The following is a 19,332-nucleotide window of genomic DNA, read 5'->3' as shown; positions in this document are numbered from 1 at the left end:
CTATATTGTGTATTTGTGTATTTTGTTGTACAGTTATTTTATTTTTAACTTAAATTTTTGAGAAAAATGAGAAAAAGAGAATAAACAAAGCAAAAATGAAAGTATTTGAAACATAGTTTTACGTTCTAAAATTATTTTATAGGCTAACAGTAAACTGTTTTCAAACACAGAGCATGAGCATATACAGAAGACAGAAGGAGCCTGGATCCTCTCCACATTTCCTCTCTGCTGTTGCACTGACTGGTCCAAGTTCTAACATCAAGCATTTAGACTTTACTTAAGATTAGACCTTTATATATGATCCGGATTTTGGTCAGACTCAGTCCATAAAGTAAAGGATTACAGAGCGGTGGGCATATGAGCCAATATAATGATAAAAAAATACGCACCATATTTGGGACGTGTTTCATGTTAAGTCTGCTTTGTGCAATTTCAAAAAAGGCACTGCATGAATAGTTGAGCAGAGAAGCGAGGTGAGGCGTGCAGGTGCTGATGGCTTTCTGTCGCGTCTGTTTGGATCCAGAAAAACAGACTTTGAGGATCCTCATGTAGGTGTAGAGAATCAGAGTGACAGCCGATATTGTGGTGAGAGAAGTGGAAATAAGTCCACAGATGTTATTGACTGTGGTGTCAGAACAGGCCAGTTTAACAACAGAATAGTTGTCACAGTACACTTTGTTAATGATGTTCCCACACAGCTGCAGAGGAGCACTCAGAGAAATCAAAAGAGTGATTCCAAGAAATGAGGAAAACCACGTTAGAACAATGAGCATGGATACCTTGCATGGACTCATACGTGTGTGATATTGAAGAGGAAAACATATTGCAAGATATCTGTCATAAGACATGACGACTAAGTTAGCAAGCTCTGCAGTTCCATATGTGTGCACACAGAAGATCTGCAGGAAGCAGAGAGGAGCAGAAACAGTGTGAACATCAGAGAGGATCTGAAGCAGGAGGAACGGAAACAGCCCTGTGCTACCATACAGCTCATTCACAAACAGGCTGCACAGAAACATGTACATAGGTTCATGTAAGCTTCTGTTCACACAGATAACCACAATCAGCAGGACATTGACAGTAACAATAACAATATATAAAAATGCAACAACTATGAAATATAAATATTTCAAAGCCCCGCTGTCGAGGTAGGCAGTGAGTGTGAAATATGAAACCTGTGAAGAGTTCATCATGATCCTCTTTTTGTTTTTACCATACATCACTTAAACTGTGCACAAACTGAGCTACATTTAAGGATGAGAATCACCCAACAGCGGCCTGATTGTAAGTCCCTCCCAACTGCACTGAATCACTTCTTGTTTTATCCTTTTCACTGCAGCAGTATGACGTCATCATCAGGGGAAAGACGGGATGACACTGACTTTTTTTAAAATTATATAGAATCTTAAAAAGCCATCATGACACGATGCCAATAAATACAAACCATAATTATTTAATTTCATATACACAACGTATATTCAAACAAGTTGTTTGCAAATAAATTAAAACGCTGGACGCAAAGAGTGTTTCGTAGCTGGACCTTTGTGCTAAACCACTTTGACCATTTTGAACACCATGTTCATTTATTATCATTAATTAATGGCAGGACTTCTTTAAGCAGTTTTGTAGGAATGGGGTATAAAAGACATGTTGATGGTTGGAGGAAGTAATTATTAAGGCCCACGGTGAAAAAATATAACAACAAATAAATCAGGTTTTTGAGTTTTCCAGCTAGGGTAGACAAGGCCAAGTGTCAGGCTTTCAGATGAATTAAAACTGTCTTGGCGTTTGGTTAATTAACAAGCTGGAGTGGACAGACTAAGCATATCACTCCTGGTCCAATTGGGGAAGAGAGAATAATAATGGATTGCATTAATATAGCGCTTTTTGAGACCCTCAAAGCGCTTTACAACTCCACTATTCATTCACTCTCACATTCATACACTGGTGGAGGCAGCTACAGTTGTAGCCACAGCTGCCCTGGGGCAGACTGACAGAAGCGAGGCTGCCATATCGCGCCATCGGCGCCTCTGGCTGGAGAGAAAAGGGTTCCATAATAGGACCAATTCTGTTTAAATTATCCATACTTCCGTTAGGCAGTATCATTAGAAGGCTTGCCTGAGCCCTCAGTAGAGACAGGTCGTGGCTGCACAGGCTCAAATGATCCCCCAGCTGACATATGTAGCTTTGGCTGCGGCTGCACAAAGCGACAGAGGTAGCACAGTTGAGTAGGATGAATTGGTTGTGTGGACAAGAGATATTTTATTTTGTATTCTTATGGTGACATTTTATAATCATAACTATCATTGATCAGACATTCATCATTGTTGAATCTGATGACAGTATAATCTTTGTTTTATATCTATGGTAATCTGAGTAAAGATTAATGTATGCATATTATCATCATTTTAATCAGTCTCAAATGGTATTCACAGCATTGTATTCACCGTCCATAACTGGAGGGTCCAGCAGGACCTTGTTCTAATTCATTTGCAGGCCTACATCAGAACATGCACATAGAGTGTTATGTAAACACGCACGTTCGCACACACACTTATTTACACAGGGAGGTCGTGTCAGGACGTTCTCTAGTTGGACTCACAGAACTGCACAACATGACATGTCACACACTTGTTTTTCTCTAAAGTATCATCTGATGTTTGTATAAGGAGAACTTTGGACTATGGGGAGACTGTTATCATTTCCAGTAAGGTCTAACTGTGTGATGTCATCATGGGTTATATAAGGATGGGGAGCTGTCCACTCTTTGGAGAATCTGTTGCAAGTTTTCTTCCCACACTTCTGCGCAGAGTGTGTAATTAAAGATCACTATTTTGACGCCTCCCTGGACTCAGCCTGCTTTCTTCTCTTACCCAAATCGAACGAATCTTAACAATTCTTGGTGCCGAAACCGGTTGGGGAGGAGAGGAGCGTGCGACTGTGGCCTGGAAGGTGCCAAAACGAACGGAGATCAGCAGCTTATCTGAGTGACAAGCCAGGCGAAATAAAAGGTGAGAGTGCCACCTGTTGATGTTTATCCAAAGGCGCTAAAATTGGAAGTTAAAGCTAAATTTAATTAAATAATATTCACTCAGTATAGGCTTCTTATGTCTGTTCATAGTGATTTTGGGGTAATTAGTGTTAAAACTTTGGGGAATATTGGATTGATTAAATGTATTGCTGTTTATTTTGGGGGCGAATATTGAGTTAAGAGGTTATGTTTTAAGTAAATAAGCGTGTTTATTTTGATGTGGGTTGAGGCCAGCCAGACAAACAGTAGTTCAGGGTATTTGGTTTGTTTGACCAGCAGAAACGCGGTTTCGGGCGTCGAAATAACTGGGGGTGAAGACCCCGCAGTGACGCTTATAATACACTTGAGTAAATTTTCTTAGGACGGGGGCGTGGCCCCTAAGGGCGCAGTTGCTCAGCGTGTGACGGCGACCCCTGATCGTGGACGCACGGCCAGGTTAAAGTTCGGGTGGTACCCGGGGGACTTCGGGCACCCCTTAAAAACTAAAGTGAACAAGGGGTTCACTTTCCTGCCTGCTTTCTTCTCTTACCCAAATCGAACGAATCTTAACAGTTGCCAAGGTGATAGTAATCTCGAAAAACCAGTAAAAGGACTGTGTCAGAGTTAAATCACAGTATGAGGCATAGGGTGCCAATGGTGGGAGCGCCGTTTCCTCTGGGAAGAGGGTGCCGGCTGGCTGAGCAACAGAACCTCTGGCAGGATGGCTCCCTGCCCTAGGTCAGGTACGTGGCAGGGTGTGGATTGGGTGGATTCTTTTACATTTTGATGGAAGCCAGTTAAGTCTAATAATAGATTAAATGCCTTGTTGAGGGTGTCATTTTTAGTATCTATATGAATGTTAAAATGACCCTGAACAGTTGTTCTATAGGAGCAAGCTATTAACAAGCTAGAGTAGACAGGCTAAACATATCCAATTGAGGAGGGGAACAGAGGGTTGGAGTGCCATCCTGCCACTGCGCCGACTCTCCAGCGCGGGCCCAGACCCGCCTCGTGTTCCCAGGAGGCAACAAGCATCGAAGGCGTTGGAAGGGGAGGGGGGACGTGTGAGTGCTTATCAGTGTAAATGTATGTGTGTGCGTGTCCAGAGTTCAGCTGAGACAGTGTCCTCCGCCCTATCAGGCTAAGTAAACAGTCTACCAGCCAACCCAGGTGGCCTTGCATGGAATGGGAAGGAACAGAATCAACACAGTCGTTATCAGGGAGTTTTGTTCAGCTCCGGCCTTGAGACCGCAGCTGGCGCCGAAGGGGTATCTGCATTATGATGGTGATTTTTCTTTTGTGACAACTCAGGAGAATTTCAAGCTGTTTTTAACACTCCGACACCGACACTGGTCTCCCAATCTCCCGTTGGATAGCTGCTTTGAAGTTTTGAAATTTAAGCTTAAATTTCAGAACTTACATTTTAACTACTGATTTTATCTACTGTTCTGATTTTATCTGTTTTGATTTTATATACTTTTTTGTTTGTTTGTTTGTTTGTTAATTAGTTAGTTTGTTTGCTTGTTTTAATCAATTTTAAATCATGCTTTTTATTTGTTTTTGTTTCTAATGTCTCTGTAAAGCACTTTGACTCACCTTGTTGAATTGTGCTATACAAATAAACTTACCTTGCCTTGCGAGTTTCTCCATGATGTTATTTACCTTCAATTCCGTGGTCTTTTCACTCTTTTGCTCAGAGAGCAGATTCTGAGACCTCACAACCGCAGCCAACTGATCCGCGATGTAATCCAGCTTCCACCCAGAGGTGTTGTTCCGAGTGGATTCTTCCCTGATGTAATCCAATATACGCTCAGAGGTGTTATTCTGAGTATTCACTGCAGCCGTTAGCGCCTCCAAGCTCTTAACCATGCTGCATTCAGTGAGCCCTTTCTGAGAAGCCGCACCTCGTCCCATCGTTTCAATCCCAGCGGGCAGCCTTGTGGGGATTTGAACAGCCGGTTCCGCTTTCTTAATTCTCCGATAAGCCAGGGCCAAGCCAACTCCGATCAGCATGAACCCTGTTATCATGGTTCCGAATAGGTAGATATCTTCAGCGTCCTCGATCGACAGTCCCGCCATGCACACGACCCTCCAGTTCTGCCACCCGTCCATCGTGTACCCGGCAGGGAAAGTCCCTCCAGGGCACTCAGGCTCTCCCGAGCCCAGACTTCTCGTTGAGAAAAGGGTGTCAATAGCGTTCAGAGACCAGTTGATCAAATCAATAATTCTCTTTTAGGTTTTAGAAACAGACTGTGAGAGACTGTTCCAGGGAAGTGAAATACACATGAGACAAGACAAAGACACAAGAGGCTAAGCAGGGAAGATAAGGGGAAGGAGAAGAGGAGAAAAGTGCGACTGCCTTCACCGAGAGCCAAACGAGAATGTATGTAGAAGATCAGATAAATATGGAGGAGCGAGGTTATGAAGCGCTTTGAAAGTGAGAAGCGGGATGTTGAAATTGACACGGAGGTGAATCGGAAGCCAATGGAGCTGTTTAAGAACAGCTGTTATATATTCAGTGGATCTAATTCTGGAAATAATACGAGCATCTTTATTTTGAACTAACTGCAATTTATGGAGGGATTTATGAGGTAAACCATAGAGAAGAGAATTACAGTAATCTAAACGAGATGACAAGAGCATTGACGAGTATGGCGGTACTGCTTGCAGTGAGTGAGGGATGAAGACGATTAATATTACGGAGATGAAAGTAGGAAGACTGAGTGATATCATTTATATGTGCTGTGAAGGACAGAGTGTTGTCGAGGATGAATCCAAGACTCTTAACCTGAGGGGAGGGTGTGACATCAGAGTTATCAATGGATAACGAAAAATTTCTGGTTGGGACTGTGGTCAGTTTTGATCTGGTGCCTATTAAAATTAACTCTGTTTTATTGCCATTAAGTTTAAGAAAGTTGTGAGTAAACCAGACCTTGATTTCACTTAAACAGTCAGAAATGGATGTGGGTGGGAGAGTAGCTGTGGGTTTGGAGGATAGGTAGAGCTGGGTGTCATCTGCGTAGCAGTGAAACTGGATGTTATGCTTCCTAAAAATATTTCCAAGGGGTAGGAGATAGATGATAAAAAGTAAAGGACCCAGGACAGAGCCTTGGGGTACACCAGAATTAACTGGAGTAGATACTGATCTGTGAGTGAGTAACTGAACAAACTGTGAGCGGCCAGAGAGATAAGAGGTAAACCAGGTGAGTGCTGTACCATTGATGCCAATAGATGCCAACCTGTGAAAAAGGATGCAGTGGAAGATAGTGTCAAAAGCTGCTGTAAGGTCAAGGAGAATGAGGATGGAGATGAGTCCAGAGTCAGCTGCAAGCAGAAGATCATTAGTGATTTTTACTAGAGATGTTTCTGTACTGTGACATGAACGGAAGCCGGACTGAAACTGCTTGTACGAGTAATTTCCAGTGGGATGACGATGAACCTGTGCAGCCACTATCTTTTCCAGAATTTTGGCTAAGAAAGGCAAATTTGAAATTGGCCTGAAATTATTTAGATTGGAGGGATTTGAACCATTCTTTTTCAGTATTGGGGTTATTATTGCAGTTTTAAGAGAAGAAGGAACAGAACCCGATATAAGAGAGGAGTGTACGATATTAGCAATCAGTGGGGTAAGAGACGGGAGTGAGAGTTTAACAAGATTAGTCACCAGTGGATCAACTTTATTTATCCATGAAGCCAGATGACACATACCAATTAGTTAAACTGTAGGAATGTCCTAAAGACATAAAGACCTGGATTGCCGCTAACTTTCTGTTTCTTAATTCAGATCAAACTGAATTTAGAAGCAGCCCTAAACATCTTAGAAATATGGTATCTAAAGAAATCTTACTCTGGATGGCATGACCTTGGTCTCCAGTAACACTGTGAATCTTGGAGTCATTTTTGACCAGGATATGTCCTTCAATGCACATATCAAATAAATATGTAGGACTGCTTTCTTTTGAATGAGCTCTCCCCACTCTAGAGGTGCTCATTGGTCGGCAAATGTGCTGCATTCCTCACCAAATATTGGTGTCATGTTTCTGCTCCTCTGGGCAGAGGCGACCTAGTTTTTTTCCTGGGAGCTGCATCTGGGGCTGATTAGGAGCTACAGTATTTAAGACCAGCACACACAACAACTCTTTGCCATATCATCAGCTACCCAGCGTTAGTTCAGCCAACTCATGTACTTCATTGAATCTCATGCTTGTACTTACCTTGTTTCTCTTGTGCTTAGTTGTGTCCATGGATTACTCACTTCACCATCTACATTTCTCCTTCCACTCGGTCACTGGACTTTTACTGCTGTATTCTCCACCCTCACTCCGGTATAGACTCCATTCTTCTCACCTGCTTGCCTCTCTGCACTTGCAATTGGACTTCTTCACGGATTGGAATACCTCAAACTCCACCAGACCTTCTCCAAATTTACTACATGTGCCGGCAGACAAGTAAGCTACTGGGAAATCAGTGTCATTGGATAATCTTGCAGACCGTTTAAACCCCACGCTGATACCACTCTCCTCTGTTACGGTCTCTTTGACCATCGATCAATTCCAGTGTCTGTGTTTTTAACGTGCCCCATGGGTCCATCCTGTTTCTGACGGCCTGTGCCATGACAGATATAGGCTAAGTTCCCAGACAAACCGGCAAGTGACAGTACTGAACTCTCTGCTCCTGAGTTTGTCAAGCAGGACTCAGAATCATGACTTGTCTGCCACATTCTGGGATTTCCCTTAGGATTAGACTGGCTGTCAATCAGAGACTGATCCTTATGTTTGTCAGTCTAAAGACTTTGAATCTGCTCTTTGTGTGCTGTGTTTTGAACCTGCCTGTAAAAGTGTTGTGCCGGCTGCTCCAAGCACTATGTCTAGCTACCTACAGCAAATTTTTCTGTAGTCTGTGTTTTCTCTCGCTGAGCTAACCTCTTCAAAGACTGATGTTTGTATGGGTCAAACATGAGGCCAATACTAAGCCATCTCTTTTTCCTGTGCCAGCTTCCAGGGTGAGGTTAGCCAAGACCCAGTCCGCCTTAGCACCCGGACTAGTTCCACGGGTGGGGGTGGCTTGGGTTCAGTGGGTTTCTGCACCTGTGCCGGGTGCCTGCACCTGTGCCAGGTCCCAGGGCGAGGGTAGCTGAGACCCAGTCCCCTTCTGCACCTGTAACTGTTGGGTTTTGGGGAGGTTATTGTCCAACTAGTTTCTGTGCCTGCAAGCGCTGCAAAGCCCCAGCCAGAGCAATCAGAGCCTTTTGCGAGCCAGAGGTTTTCATGTCATCTGGCCCAGCCATGTCTCAGCGAGAGGTCTTAGTGTCATCTGGTTCTGTACTTGCCAAGCCTGCCACACCGAGTCCTGCACGTCTTGTGCCTGCCATGCCACATCCTGCACTGCCTGCACTTGCCAAGCCACATCCTGCACCATTTGCGCCTGCCAAACTGTCTTCACCCAGGCCGCGGCCAACCACCTGCCAAGTCATTCAAGGATCTTTGCCCATGCTGCCGCTGACCACCTGCCAAGTTGCCTGAGGATGCTTTGTCTCCATCGCCATCGTGGCATGGAGCCTGCCATTGTGTTTTGTTTTGGACTCCTGTGCCCCGGGTTTTGACAACTAGTGATACTTTTTTGTATCCTTTCTGGTCTGTATCAGTTTGTCTCTGCTGGCTTCCTGTTAAATCCAGAATTGAATTCAAAATCCTGCTCCTCACAGGATTTAAATAATCAGGCCCCATCTTATGTTAATGACCTTAAAGACACTTCCGGTGCTGCTCCGAGCTGGCAGCCAGTATCAGCAGCTCCGACCTGAACAAATCCTTCTTTTTCTCTTTAATATATGTTTCTTTGTTGTTTGTGTTTATTGTTTTTGTTTTTCTATTGTGGACTGCTGTCCCCCACAATGGAGCTCAGAATTCTATGGACAATGGTGTTCGTTATTACATTTTTTACAGCGTCTTTGTCCGGAGAGCGCGTGGAGGTCCGACCTCCCATTGTTTACAGCAGCTGTTAGCCCTCGGAGCCTCCGCTGCCCTGCCTACCGCCGAGCAAGCTAACATCCCCCGTGAGGTGAGGAGGAAAAGACGCGGTACTCGGGCCGGGATCGGGCGTCGCAGTAAAGTTAGGAGGTACCGGCCAGCGATTCCATCTGTTATTATGGGGAATGTGAGATCTCTCCCCAATAAAGTAGATGAACTGGCAGCCCTTACCCGACATCAGAGGAGCTACAGGGAGTGCAGCCTGATGTGCTTCACAGAGTCGTGGCTAACTGTGCTAACTCCGGACTCACACGTAAACATGGATGGTTTTCATCTGATCCAGGCCGACAGAACAACGGAGAGTGGTAAGAAGAGAGGAGGAGGTCTGGCTGTGTTTGTGAACGATAGATGGTGTAACTCTGGTCATTTATCTATCAAAGAGACGCTATGCTGTAAGGACATTGAGCTGCTAGCGGTTAGCATGAGACCGTACCGCGAGAGTTTTCATAGCTAATAGCTGTGTATGTCCCGCCCTCTGCTAACGCTGCAGCAGCCTGTGAGGTCCTGCACACTGTAACCAGCAGACTCCAAACACAGCACCCTCAGGCCCTTTTCCTGATCTCTGGGGACTTTAATCACATCTCCCTGTCCTCCACTCTCCCCACCTTCACCCAGTATGTTACCTGCCACACCAGAGACAATAAAACATTGCCAACACCAAGGAGGCATACAGCTCATCACCTCTTCCTCCCCTGGGGGGCTCTGATCACAATCTGGTTCATCTCCAGCCTGTGTATAAACCTCTAGTACACAGAGAACCAGTTGTGAAACGCACAGTAAGGAAATGGTTGGCAGAGACTGAAGAGGCCCTGAGGGACTGTTTCCGCTCTACTGTGTGGGACAACCTCTGCAGCCCCCTGGAGGATGACCTCAGCAGCATCACAGACTGCATTACGGATTACATGAACTTCTGTGTGGACAACACCGTACCCATCAAAAAGGTACGGTGTTTTTCTAACAACAAGCCATGGATAATCCTGAAATTAAGGCTCTCCTCAAGGAGAATAAGAGTCTTTAGATCTGGAGACAAACAGGAGCTGAGAGTTGTTCAGAAGAAGCTGAAATGGAAGATAAGGCAAGGAAAGGAAAACTACAGGAGGAAGATGGAAGAGCAGCTGCAACAGGACAACATCAGAGGGGTTTGGAACAGCCTGAAGACAATCTCAGGACAAAAACCAACCCCCCAGGCTGCAGGAGACTTGGGGTGGGTGAATGACCTAAATAAATATTTTAAAAGGTTTGATCAAACACCCACCCCTCCCACAGCATCGTCCCCCCCTGCTGCAATCTCCTTCATCTTCAGGGACGTCCTGTCCTTCATCTCAGGACTTCACACCTCCCAGCTCCCAGCCATTACACCCACCCCCGGCTTCTGTGGACTCCAACATACACACCACTCCCCCAAAATCCACTCTTACTATCTCAGCACTTCAAGCGAGGAACGAGCTTCGCAAGATCAAGGTGAGGAAGGCTGCAGGTCCAGATGGCATCAGCTCCAGGCTCCTGAGGTGCTGCGCAGATGAACTGTGTGGCATCCTAGGTTATCCCTTCAACCTGAGCCTGTCACTGGGGAAAGTACCACAGCTGTGGAAGACCTCCTGTGTGGTACCGGTACCAAAGACCTCCCATCCCAAGGACCTCAGCAGCACTGTACTGCCCTATATTGCATCTTAATTTGTTTTTATATAATTGCGTGAAATGAGTCTTGAGTTGAATGTTTTTTAATAGGCAAAAAATACTTAAATAAGAAAATGGCGAATTACATTTTTGTCTTCATTTTTTTTCTGCTGATCTGAAAATTGATCCGATCAGTGACGAAAAAAACGTGATCCAATCCAAACTATGAGACTTTTGATCCTTTGCACCACTAAACATCACTCACTGTAACAGTTCAAAATGAAACAGATTACCAGAGTTACTGTACCACATATTAAAACCCTTATTTGTAGCGCACCTGCAGAATTTTGCCTGTTTTTGTTTTGTTTCATTTTTTAACTATGAAGACATCAAAGGTTTTACTGTGTTCAGTTCATGAAATCTGTTCATACATCAAGATTTGCTGTAGTTAGTTTTACTATTAGCACGGATATAATAACAGGGTGTTACATGTCAGCACAGAGTAGTTTTTTGCAGGTGAGAGAGATTTTGGACAGGGTCAGTCCATACATTAAAGGGTTGAATACAGGTTGACATGTTAGAAAGTATAATGATAAAAATATCCTCAGCATGCTGGGTACACTGTTCATGTTAAACCTGCTCTGCAGAATTTCAAAAAAGCAGCCGAAAGAGAAGTTGAGCAGAGAAGCGAGGTGAGGCGTGCAGGTGCTGACGGCTTTCTGTCGGGTCTGTTTGGATCCAGAAAAACAGACTTTGAGGATCCTCATGTAGGTGTAGAGAATCAGAGATACAGGGCATAGGATAACGAGAGGAGTGGAAATGAGTCCATAGATGTTATTGACTGTGGTGTCAGAACAGGCCAGTTTAACAATGGAGTAGTTGTCACAGTACACTTTGTTAATGATGTTCCCACACAGCTGCAGAGGAGCACTCAGAGAAATCAAAACAGTGATTACAAGAAATGAGGAAAACCACGTTAGAACAATGAGCATGGATACCTTGCATGGACTCATACGTGTGTGATATTGAAGAGGAAAACATATTGCAAGATATCTGTCATAAGACATGACGGCTAAGTTAGCAAGCTCTGCAGTTCCATATGTGTGCACACAGAAGATCTGCAGGAAGCAGAGAGGAGCAGAAACAGTGTGAACATCAGAGAGGATCTGAACCAGGAGGAGCGGAAACAGCCCTGCACTACCATACAGCTCATTCACAAACAGGCTGCACAGAAACATGTACATAGGTTCATGTAAGCTTCTGTTCACACAGATAACCACAATCAGCAGGACATTGGCAGTAATGATTAAAAAATATAAAGACATAACGATCACAAAAAATAAATATTTCAAATGCCCGCTGTCAAAATAGGCACTGAACACCAAGAATGAACTCTGAGATGAGTTTACCGTCATCCTCCTCTCCATTCAAAAAACAAAGGTAATACTGTTTGCAGGATCCATATTATTTATCATCACATCATATAACCACAGGTTTTCAAAACAGTGAAACTCCAACAAAGCAACAGACATGAAACAGTTGGGGAAGAATTTCACTGATGATAATCCATCATGGTAAATGTCCAGCGCTTACCATTCAACAGAGTGCTTAGGCAACGTGGGTTATGACATTGTACTCAGACCCCTGAATCACTCCCCAGTGAGCTAAAGTTCTGCTTCTGCTTCTTCACAAACTCTGTTCTGAAAACACGCCCACTGTGGCACACTGACCTCATGACTGAAAGAATGCCCCAAGGGTCAGAAAAAAAATCCTTCATGAAAACACAGGTGGAAAAATTATCAGGTCGCCCAATCTTTTAAGCTATGAGTGCTCAATTCACCTCCTCAGAGACTTCATATGATCACAAGAAATCAATGTGTAAACTACAATTCAATAAATAATTAGATCAAACACATGTGAGACTAGGAAAAGTCAAACAATCAGCTGTACTCATTTATGAAGGAACAAAAATGAATTCACACAAGTCACTGAAGGTGTTTACATCACGACATTTGAATATTTATTGTATAGGCTTTATTCGAAATGGCGCCATGAAAGGGAGCCGGAGATCGACAGACGGATTGGGGCTGCAGCTGCAGTAATGTGGATGCTGCACCGGTCCATCGTGGTGAAGAGGGAGCTGAGTGTAAAAGCGAAGCTCTCAATTTACCGGTCGATCTACGTCCCTACCCTCACCTATGGCCACGAGCTGTGGGTAGTGACCGAAAGAACGAGATCGCGGATACAAGCGGCAGAAATGAGCTTCCTCCGAAGGGTGGCCTCTCCCTTAGAGATAGGGTGAGAAGTTCGGCCATCCGGGAGGGGCTCAGAGTAGAGCAGCTGCTGCTCCACATCGAAAGGAGCCAGCTGAGGTGGTTGGGGCATCTGACAAGGATGCCCCCTGGGCGCCTCCTGGGTGAGGTGTTCCAGGCATGTCCCACCGGGAGGAGGCCCCGGGGCAGACCCAGGACACGCTGGAGAGATTATATCTCTCGGCTGGCCTGGGAACGCCTTGGTGTTCCCCCGGATAAGCTGGAGGAGGTGGCTGGGGAGAGAGAGGTCTGGGCCTCTTTGCTTAGGCTGCTGTCCCCGCGACCTGGCCTCGGATAAAGCGGATGAAGATGGATGGCGCCGTGAAAGAAAACTTGCCTTTACATTTGGTCTCAACACGCCATTTAACTAGTCACGTGACCTCTCCGCTGATTCTGTTTCACTATAACTTCAGTGTTTTGAATGAAGTTGTGCAAAACACTCAGAAGACATTAGAGCATCTCAAAGGAATCATTTTTACCATTTGTGATATCAGGATCATCTTCAAGCATTGGATGGTGGTGGAAAAGCTGGTGCTTTGCAAAGGCAGGAAAGATGGCAGAAAAACTGTCATCCTGGTGCCGGAAGGGTTTGCTGCTCCATCTTGTGGAGGAGGGGACAAAAAGAAGAAACTGGTGTGAGGAATCATTATTCCTATGTTTGCAAATGACTGATATGGATATGAAGACTGGCAACATGGTGCCAGGAATGTGCACTGTTATATCTTGTGAAAGATGGTTAGATGCAGGGAAACTGGCATCTCAGTAGGGAAAACTTGCTGCTACATTTGTGAAAGAGGGATAGAAGGAAGAGAAACTGGCATCCCGGTGCCAGAAAATTTTGCTTCTACAAATTGCAAAGGAGAGATAGTAGAAAAATAAAGTGGCAACCCGGTGACAATAAGTTTTTGTATTTTTGGAGAAAATGGTTGATGGCAGAAGCTGCCAATCCAGTGCCAAAAGAGTAAACTGCTGTACTTTGCAAAGGAAGATCAGGGAAGAAAGAACCTGGTATCGCAGTGAAAAAAGTTTTGTTTTGCATTTGCAAATGAGGAATAGAGAAAGAGAGCCTGACATTCGTTTTGACATTCTTTATGACATCCTAGTGCCAAAAGGAATGTCTGCTGCTTAGAATATGTGGGCTAGATGTGGAGAAACTGGCAACCCAGTGGTAGAAAAACTTGCTTCTGCATTTTGCAAATGAGAAACTGGCATTCCGGTGTCAGGAAGTCTGCATATTGCAAACATGACATCCTAAAGGCAGAAGAGTTCCCTGCTGCTTTTTGTAATGATAGATGCAGAAAAGCTTGTTGCTGCATTTTCAAATAAGGGATAGAGAAAGAATGTGGCATCCCTGCGCCGAAAGGGTTCACTATGAAGGACCAATGTGGAAAAACATGCATACCAGTGGCACGAAATTTGCTGCTGCATATGCAAAGGAGGGATAGAGAAAGAACCGGACATCACAGTGCCAGAAGGGTTCACATCTGCTTTTTCCAACGATAGGTGCAGAGAGACTGGCAACTCAGTGCCAAAAGCATGCTGCTGCATTTGTAGAAGATGAGCTTGTTTTTTTTTTTTTAATCTTTGCAGAGAAACTGGCATGACGGATAGAGAAGGAGGGATAGAAAACATCGAAACTGGCATCCCGTGGCTAGCAGAGATAAACTGGAATGGAGGAGCAGCAGAGGATGGAACTGGTGACTGATGTCCAAGCTGCACATTAAATGGTGTTAGGAGGCAGGTGCACAGAACTGAGCTTGTCCCTGCTACCTGGCACTGACGAGTGGGTGGAGCTAAAAAGTACGCAGTAGCTTTTTCAATTGGAGCTTTCATTTGCTTCTGCATGAAGAAGACTTTGGATTAACATTTGGTTAAGTAGGTTAAGAAGCAGTTGAAACCGAGCTACTCTGGAGACCTTACGTAAGCGTGGGTACAGCGTGGCTTCTGGGTCCTGTGTTGGCATCCGTTGGCTTTTCGGCTAACTGGCCCGGCCAGTGGGCCTGTTTCCGAGCAATGTGAGTGGAGCTGTGAGCTTTGCTGGTGGTTGATCTTGCTGAACTTCGTGGAGGTGGTGAGCAGCTGGAGTTACTTCATAAATGGATTTAGCAGAAAGGAGATGACTAGATGGATCAACGAAGCAGACTGGATTGTTGTGCGGCGAGAAAACTGCTCGAAAGTTTCCCTCGATGGTCTGCAGCATTCAGCACTCCCTGAAGCACCGCAATGACATTCATTGTGTTCGATATTCTTGGACTGCCTGAAAGGGATGCGATGAAGCAGAGCTGAGCAAAGCAAATGGAAGGGTGGATGACTGGATATGTAAAGCGCTTTGGGGTCCTTAGGGACTAGAAAAGCGCTATATAAATACAGGCCATTTACCATTTACCAAATAATGTTACTCTTGTGAGATAAGCTGTGTTAAAAACCTTCTCAAAAGGTGTACGTGGGAGAACGAACAGCTTCCTAGGGGGATCATATAGATAAGAACCGGAAGGCACTTGTTTGGAGGCATGGTCTCACTCCTGAAATTCAGATATTTTATCTCCAATTCTGGTTCTCTGGATTCTGATTTATATTCATTATATTATTCCTGCCTCTCTTGTGTTCCCGATTTGTAATTAACTTGATTGTGACTACCTTCATTATTCCTGGAATTCTTAGTCTTCTCTGTTTCTTTTGGATTGTGGGCTTTGCTTGCCTCTGTCTTTAGATTTATTTTTAGGACCTAAACAACCTTAACAAAGGCTCACCTTTAATCACGAACTTGATTAATGAAAACATTCTTTTTTTTTTGCCTGTCCCGTTTGGCTCTTTTGCATCAGAATTGTTGTCTAAAGGCAAAGAAAGATGCCCAACGGATTTACTTTACCAAACTGACCATCCCAGCCTTGCCGTAATGGTCCATTTGATTCACCTTTTATTGTTTATTTTATTTTCACTTACTGAATACGGGACAGACTTGACTGGGGGAAAGAAGGGGAGAAAGAAAGAGGGAAAGAGAAACAGCTGAGAAGAGGGACGGGGGAGAAGGGCAAAAACCAAAAACCAACAGAATGAGCAGAAAAAGAAAAAAAAAGAAAGAAAATGCATCTATCAATCACCTGGATCACCTGCTGAGAAAGAAAAAAGAAAGCAAGCAGAAGAGAACAAGAGTAATAGAATAAACAACATCACGATGATATATGGGAATATGACAGTAAATACTAAATGTTAAACATTATTGTGCAGCACATAAGATCAACAGAACACAGTGTGCTTTGAGGTAGGAGCCAAAAAGGGTGTAGTTTGTGGGTGTGATCACCCGTGTGTACACCTGTGAGCATGGACGCGCTTGTTTTTTGTTTTTTTAAAAGGTTCCTTCATGTAATGATCTGCTAGAGGGTGTGGGGGGGCCACAGCCCCGTCCTCCAGGGCATGAAGCAGGTATGGAGGAGATCAAAACTCCAGACATCCAGAGGCCCCCAGAACACAAGAGACCAAGGAAGACCAACAGAGGGGCAGCCGCGCCACTGTCCCAGAAAGAGCTGAGGAGAGTCCCAGATGAGGGCTCACTCAGCAGCCGCGGAGCAGAAGCCAGGGGGGGTTGCAGTGACGCGCCCGTGAGCTCCGCCATCAGCCAGCTGTGTCTGAGTGACCGAAGTTACCGTGTCTGAGTTACCCGCCAGGGAAAGGGGGCCCAGGCCCATCCAGACCGGGGCCCAGTGCAGCAGCGCCTCCCGGCCCCACAGAGCCTGGGACAGTCCACCCGACCCCACCACAGAGAAAACTGCACCCACCCCACCATCCACTCATCTTCCAGACTACATAAGACAATAAACACCCAGGCTGAGATCTTCCTCCACCTCTCCTGTATCTCCCCCTCCTGCAGAGGGAGCCCCTGAGGAGAGGAAAGCTCCTGCAAGATGTGACAATCTTCCCCACCAGTTGAAGAGCCCCCCAGGTGGCTCGATGCACCGGCGGCATCCTGCTCCAGGGCTGGGCCCCCATGCACCCACCCGCCCACAACCCCAGCAACACACAAACCAGGACCCAAGGCCCCGAGGCCCAGCCAGGGCCCCAGCCCAGAGACGGAGCACCCCCAGAACCTCACGCCCATCCCGGACCCACCCAGGGGCAGCCAGGCTACCAGGTCAGTAACCCACGTCCGTCAGCACAGACCCTCCCCTAGCCCCGCTGCACGCAGCCGCGAGGAAACAGTCACCTGAGAGCCAACAGAGCCCCTAACCGGACATGACCGCTACCCCGGGTTGAGCCCCGCAAGGAAGATGCCTCCGGGGAACCCCCCGACGCCCTAAGCCTGTCCCTACCCCCACACCAATCACAACAGTGAAGGCGGGACCAAACTATGACCCCCCCCACCCCACCCCCACTAGGTGATGGAGCTGATCAAAGGAGCCCAGAGCAATTGATCTGATGTGGTGGCAGAGGCTGTATCACGACTAATGTAATCTAATAGATAATTTCTATATTGGTTAGAATTAAGATTATTTTTATTTTTCCAGTTCATGAGGACTGTTTTCTTGGCTATGCATAGGGCAGTGAAGATCATATGGGCTATATTCTTTTCTGAAGTGACATTATCTAAGCTGCCCAACAAACACACTAAGGGGGAAGTTGGAATGTTACATTCAGACACTTCGATAAGTCCTCACATATCTCACGCCAAAACTTCTGCACTGGTGGACAGAACCAAAGAGCGTGGATATAATTGTCCGGTGAATTGGTTTGGCAGTGTGAGCAGTTGTTGGTAGACGTAAAGCCCATCTTGAACATCCGATGACCTGTATAGTGCACTCTATGTAATATTTTGTATTGAATTAATTGCAGACTGGGATTTCTAATTAGATGAAAGGTTTTTAAGCAAATCTGAGACCAGAAGTTTAGGTCTAAGTTAACTGATAAATCCGCTTCCCATTTTGCAATAGGAAGTGATATTGATTCATCTGTTTTAGAAAGCATTCTGTATATTTTGGATAGTAATTTTGGGGTTTTAAGAGTAAGAAATTGAACCACACTTGGTGGTGTTTGTAGTTCAACTTGACCCGGTTTAAATTTCTTTTTTACTATGGATTTAATTTGTTGATATTCTAAAAATCTTTTCTTGTTGATCCCATATTGTGTAACTAGTCCGTCAAATGAAATAAATTCTGTTCCTTCTAGTATATGTTCTAAATATTTGATTCCTTTATCACTCCAATCTGAAAAGTTTATCATATTATTGTTTTGTAATATGTCAGGGTTGTTCCAGATAGGTGTACCTTTGCATGGGATTAATGAAGACGCCGTCAATTTTAGAAACTCGCACCATGCTGTCAGAGAAGAGCTGATGTTGATGCTTTTAAAGCATTCATGTCGTTGGATGTTTGAGCTGATAAATGGTAGGTCTGAGATCTCTAGATTATTGCAGAGTGCTTGTTCTACATCTAGCCAAGGTTCATCTAAGAGGGTGTGTTTTAGCCATCCTGAGATAAACTGAAGCCTGTTGGCTAAGAAGTAGTGCTGAAAGTTAGGCAGTTCTAGTCCTCCTTTATCCTTGGTCTTTTGTAGTGTTTTTAAGCTTATACGTGGGGGTTTATTTTTCCAAAGGAATTTGGACATACATGAATCTAGAGATCTGAACCAATCTTGTGGCGGTTTAGTTGGGATCATTGAGAATAAATAATTTATTTTTGGTAAGACCATCATTTTTATAGCGGCAACCCTTCCCATGAGTGATATGGGTAGACATTTCCATCTAGCCAGATCATCTTCTACCTTCTTTAAAAGTGGGATATGGTTTAATTTAGTTAGATCTGCAAGCTTGGGAGAAACATTAATACCTAAATATTTTATATTTCCCGATTGCAGTGGTGTAGAAGAGGAATTATGGAAGGAGCAATTAATCGGTAGGACTGTAGATGTTGACCAGTTAATTGAGTAATCTGATATTCTTGCAAAAGAGTTTATCAATTCAATCACCCCACAGATATTGGTTTGTGAATTTTGGAGAAAGAGTAACACATCATCCGCATAAAGGCTGATTTTATGTTCCACGTTCTTGCATTTTATGCCCTTAATTACTGAATTCTGTCTAATTGCTGCTGCTAGTGGTTCAATAAAAATTGCAAACAGTGAAGGGGAGAGTGGGCATCCTGCCTGGTGCCCCTCAAGAGACAGAAGCTGGAGGATGTCTGGTCATTTGTTCTAACACAAGCTGTTGGGGGATTATACACTGAACAAAAATATAAACGCAACACTTTTGTTTTTGCTCCCATTCCCCATGGGATGGACGTAGAGACCTAAAATTCATTCCAGATACACAATATAACCATCCCTCCCAAACAGTGGTCACAAATCAGTCCAAATGTGTGGTAGTGGGCACATCTGC

General features: G+C 44.7%; 2 protein-coding genes and 1 long non-coding RNA gene across 3 annotated transcripts; 1 reads left to right on the top strand and 2 right to left on the bottom strand.

Annotated features, from left to right (window-relative positions):
* Positions 1-266: 266 nt before the first annotated feature.
* Positions 267-1,193, bottom strand: LOC113036943 (olfactory receptor 11A1-like). Its single transcript, XM_026193567.2, has one exon. The coding sequence runs from the start codon at positions 1,191-1,193 to the stop codon at positions 267-269; it is 927 nt and encodes a 308-aa protein (XP_026049352.2).
* Positions 1,194-2,162: 969 nt separating this feature from the next.
* LOC145420194 (uncharacterized) lies at positions 2,163-10,989 on the top strand. The gene is made up of 2 exons (XR_013901494.1): positions 2,163-7,458; positions 8,953-10,989. It is a non-coding gene; the product is annotated as an uncharacterized LOC145420194 (long non-coding RNA).
* Positions 10,990-11,138: 149 nt separating this feature from the next.
* On the bottom strand, positions 11,139-12,069 carry LOC113036879 (olfactory receptor 11A1-like). The gene has a single exon (XM_026193459.2). The coding sequence runs from the start codon at positions 12,066-12,068 to the stop codon at positions 11,139-11,141; it is 930 nt and encodes a 309-aa protein (XP_026049244.2). The 5' UTR covers position 12,069.
* Positions 12,070-19,332: the final 7,263 nt, after the last annotated feature.

This window comes from Astatotilapia calliptera, chromosome 14 (genome assembly GCF_964374335.1).
Source record: "Astatotilapia calliptera chromosome 14, fAstCal68.1, whole genome shotgun sequence".
Classification (NCBI taxonomy): Eukaryota; Metazoa; Chordata; class Actinopteri; order Cichliformes; family Cichlidae; genus Astatotilapia; species Astatotilapia calliptera.
This window is presented reverse-complemented; position numbering and strand designations above follow the sequence as displayed.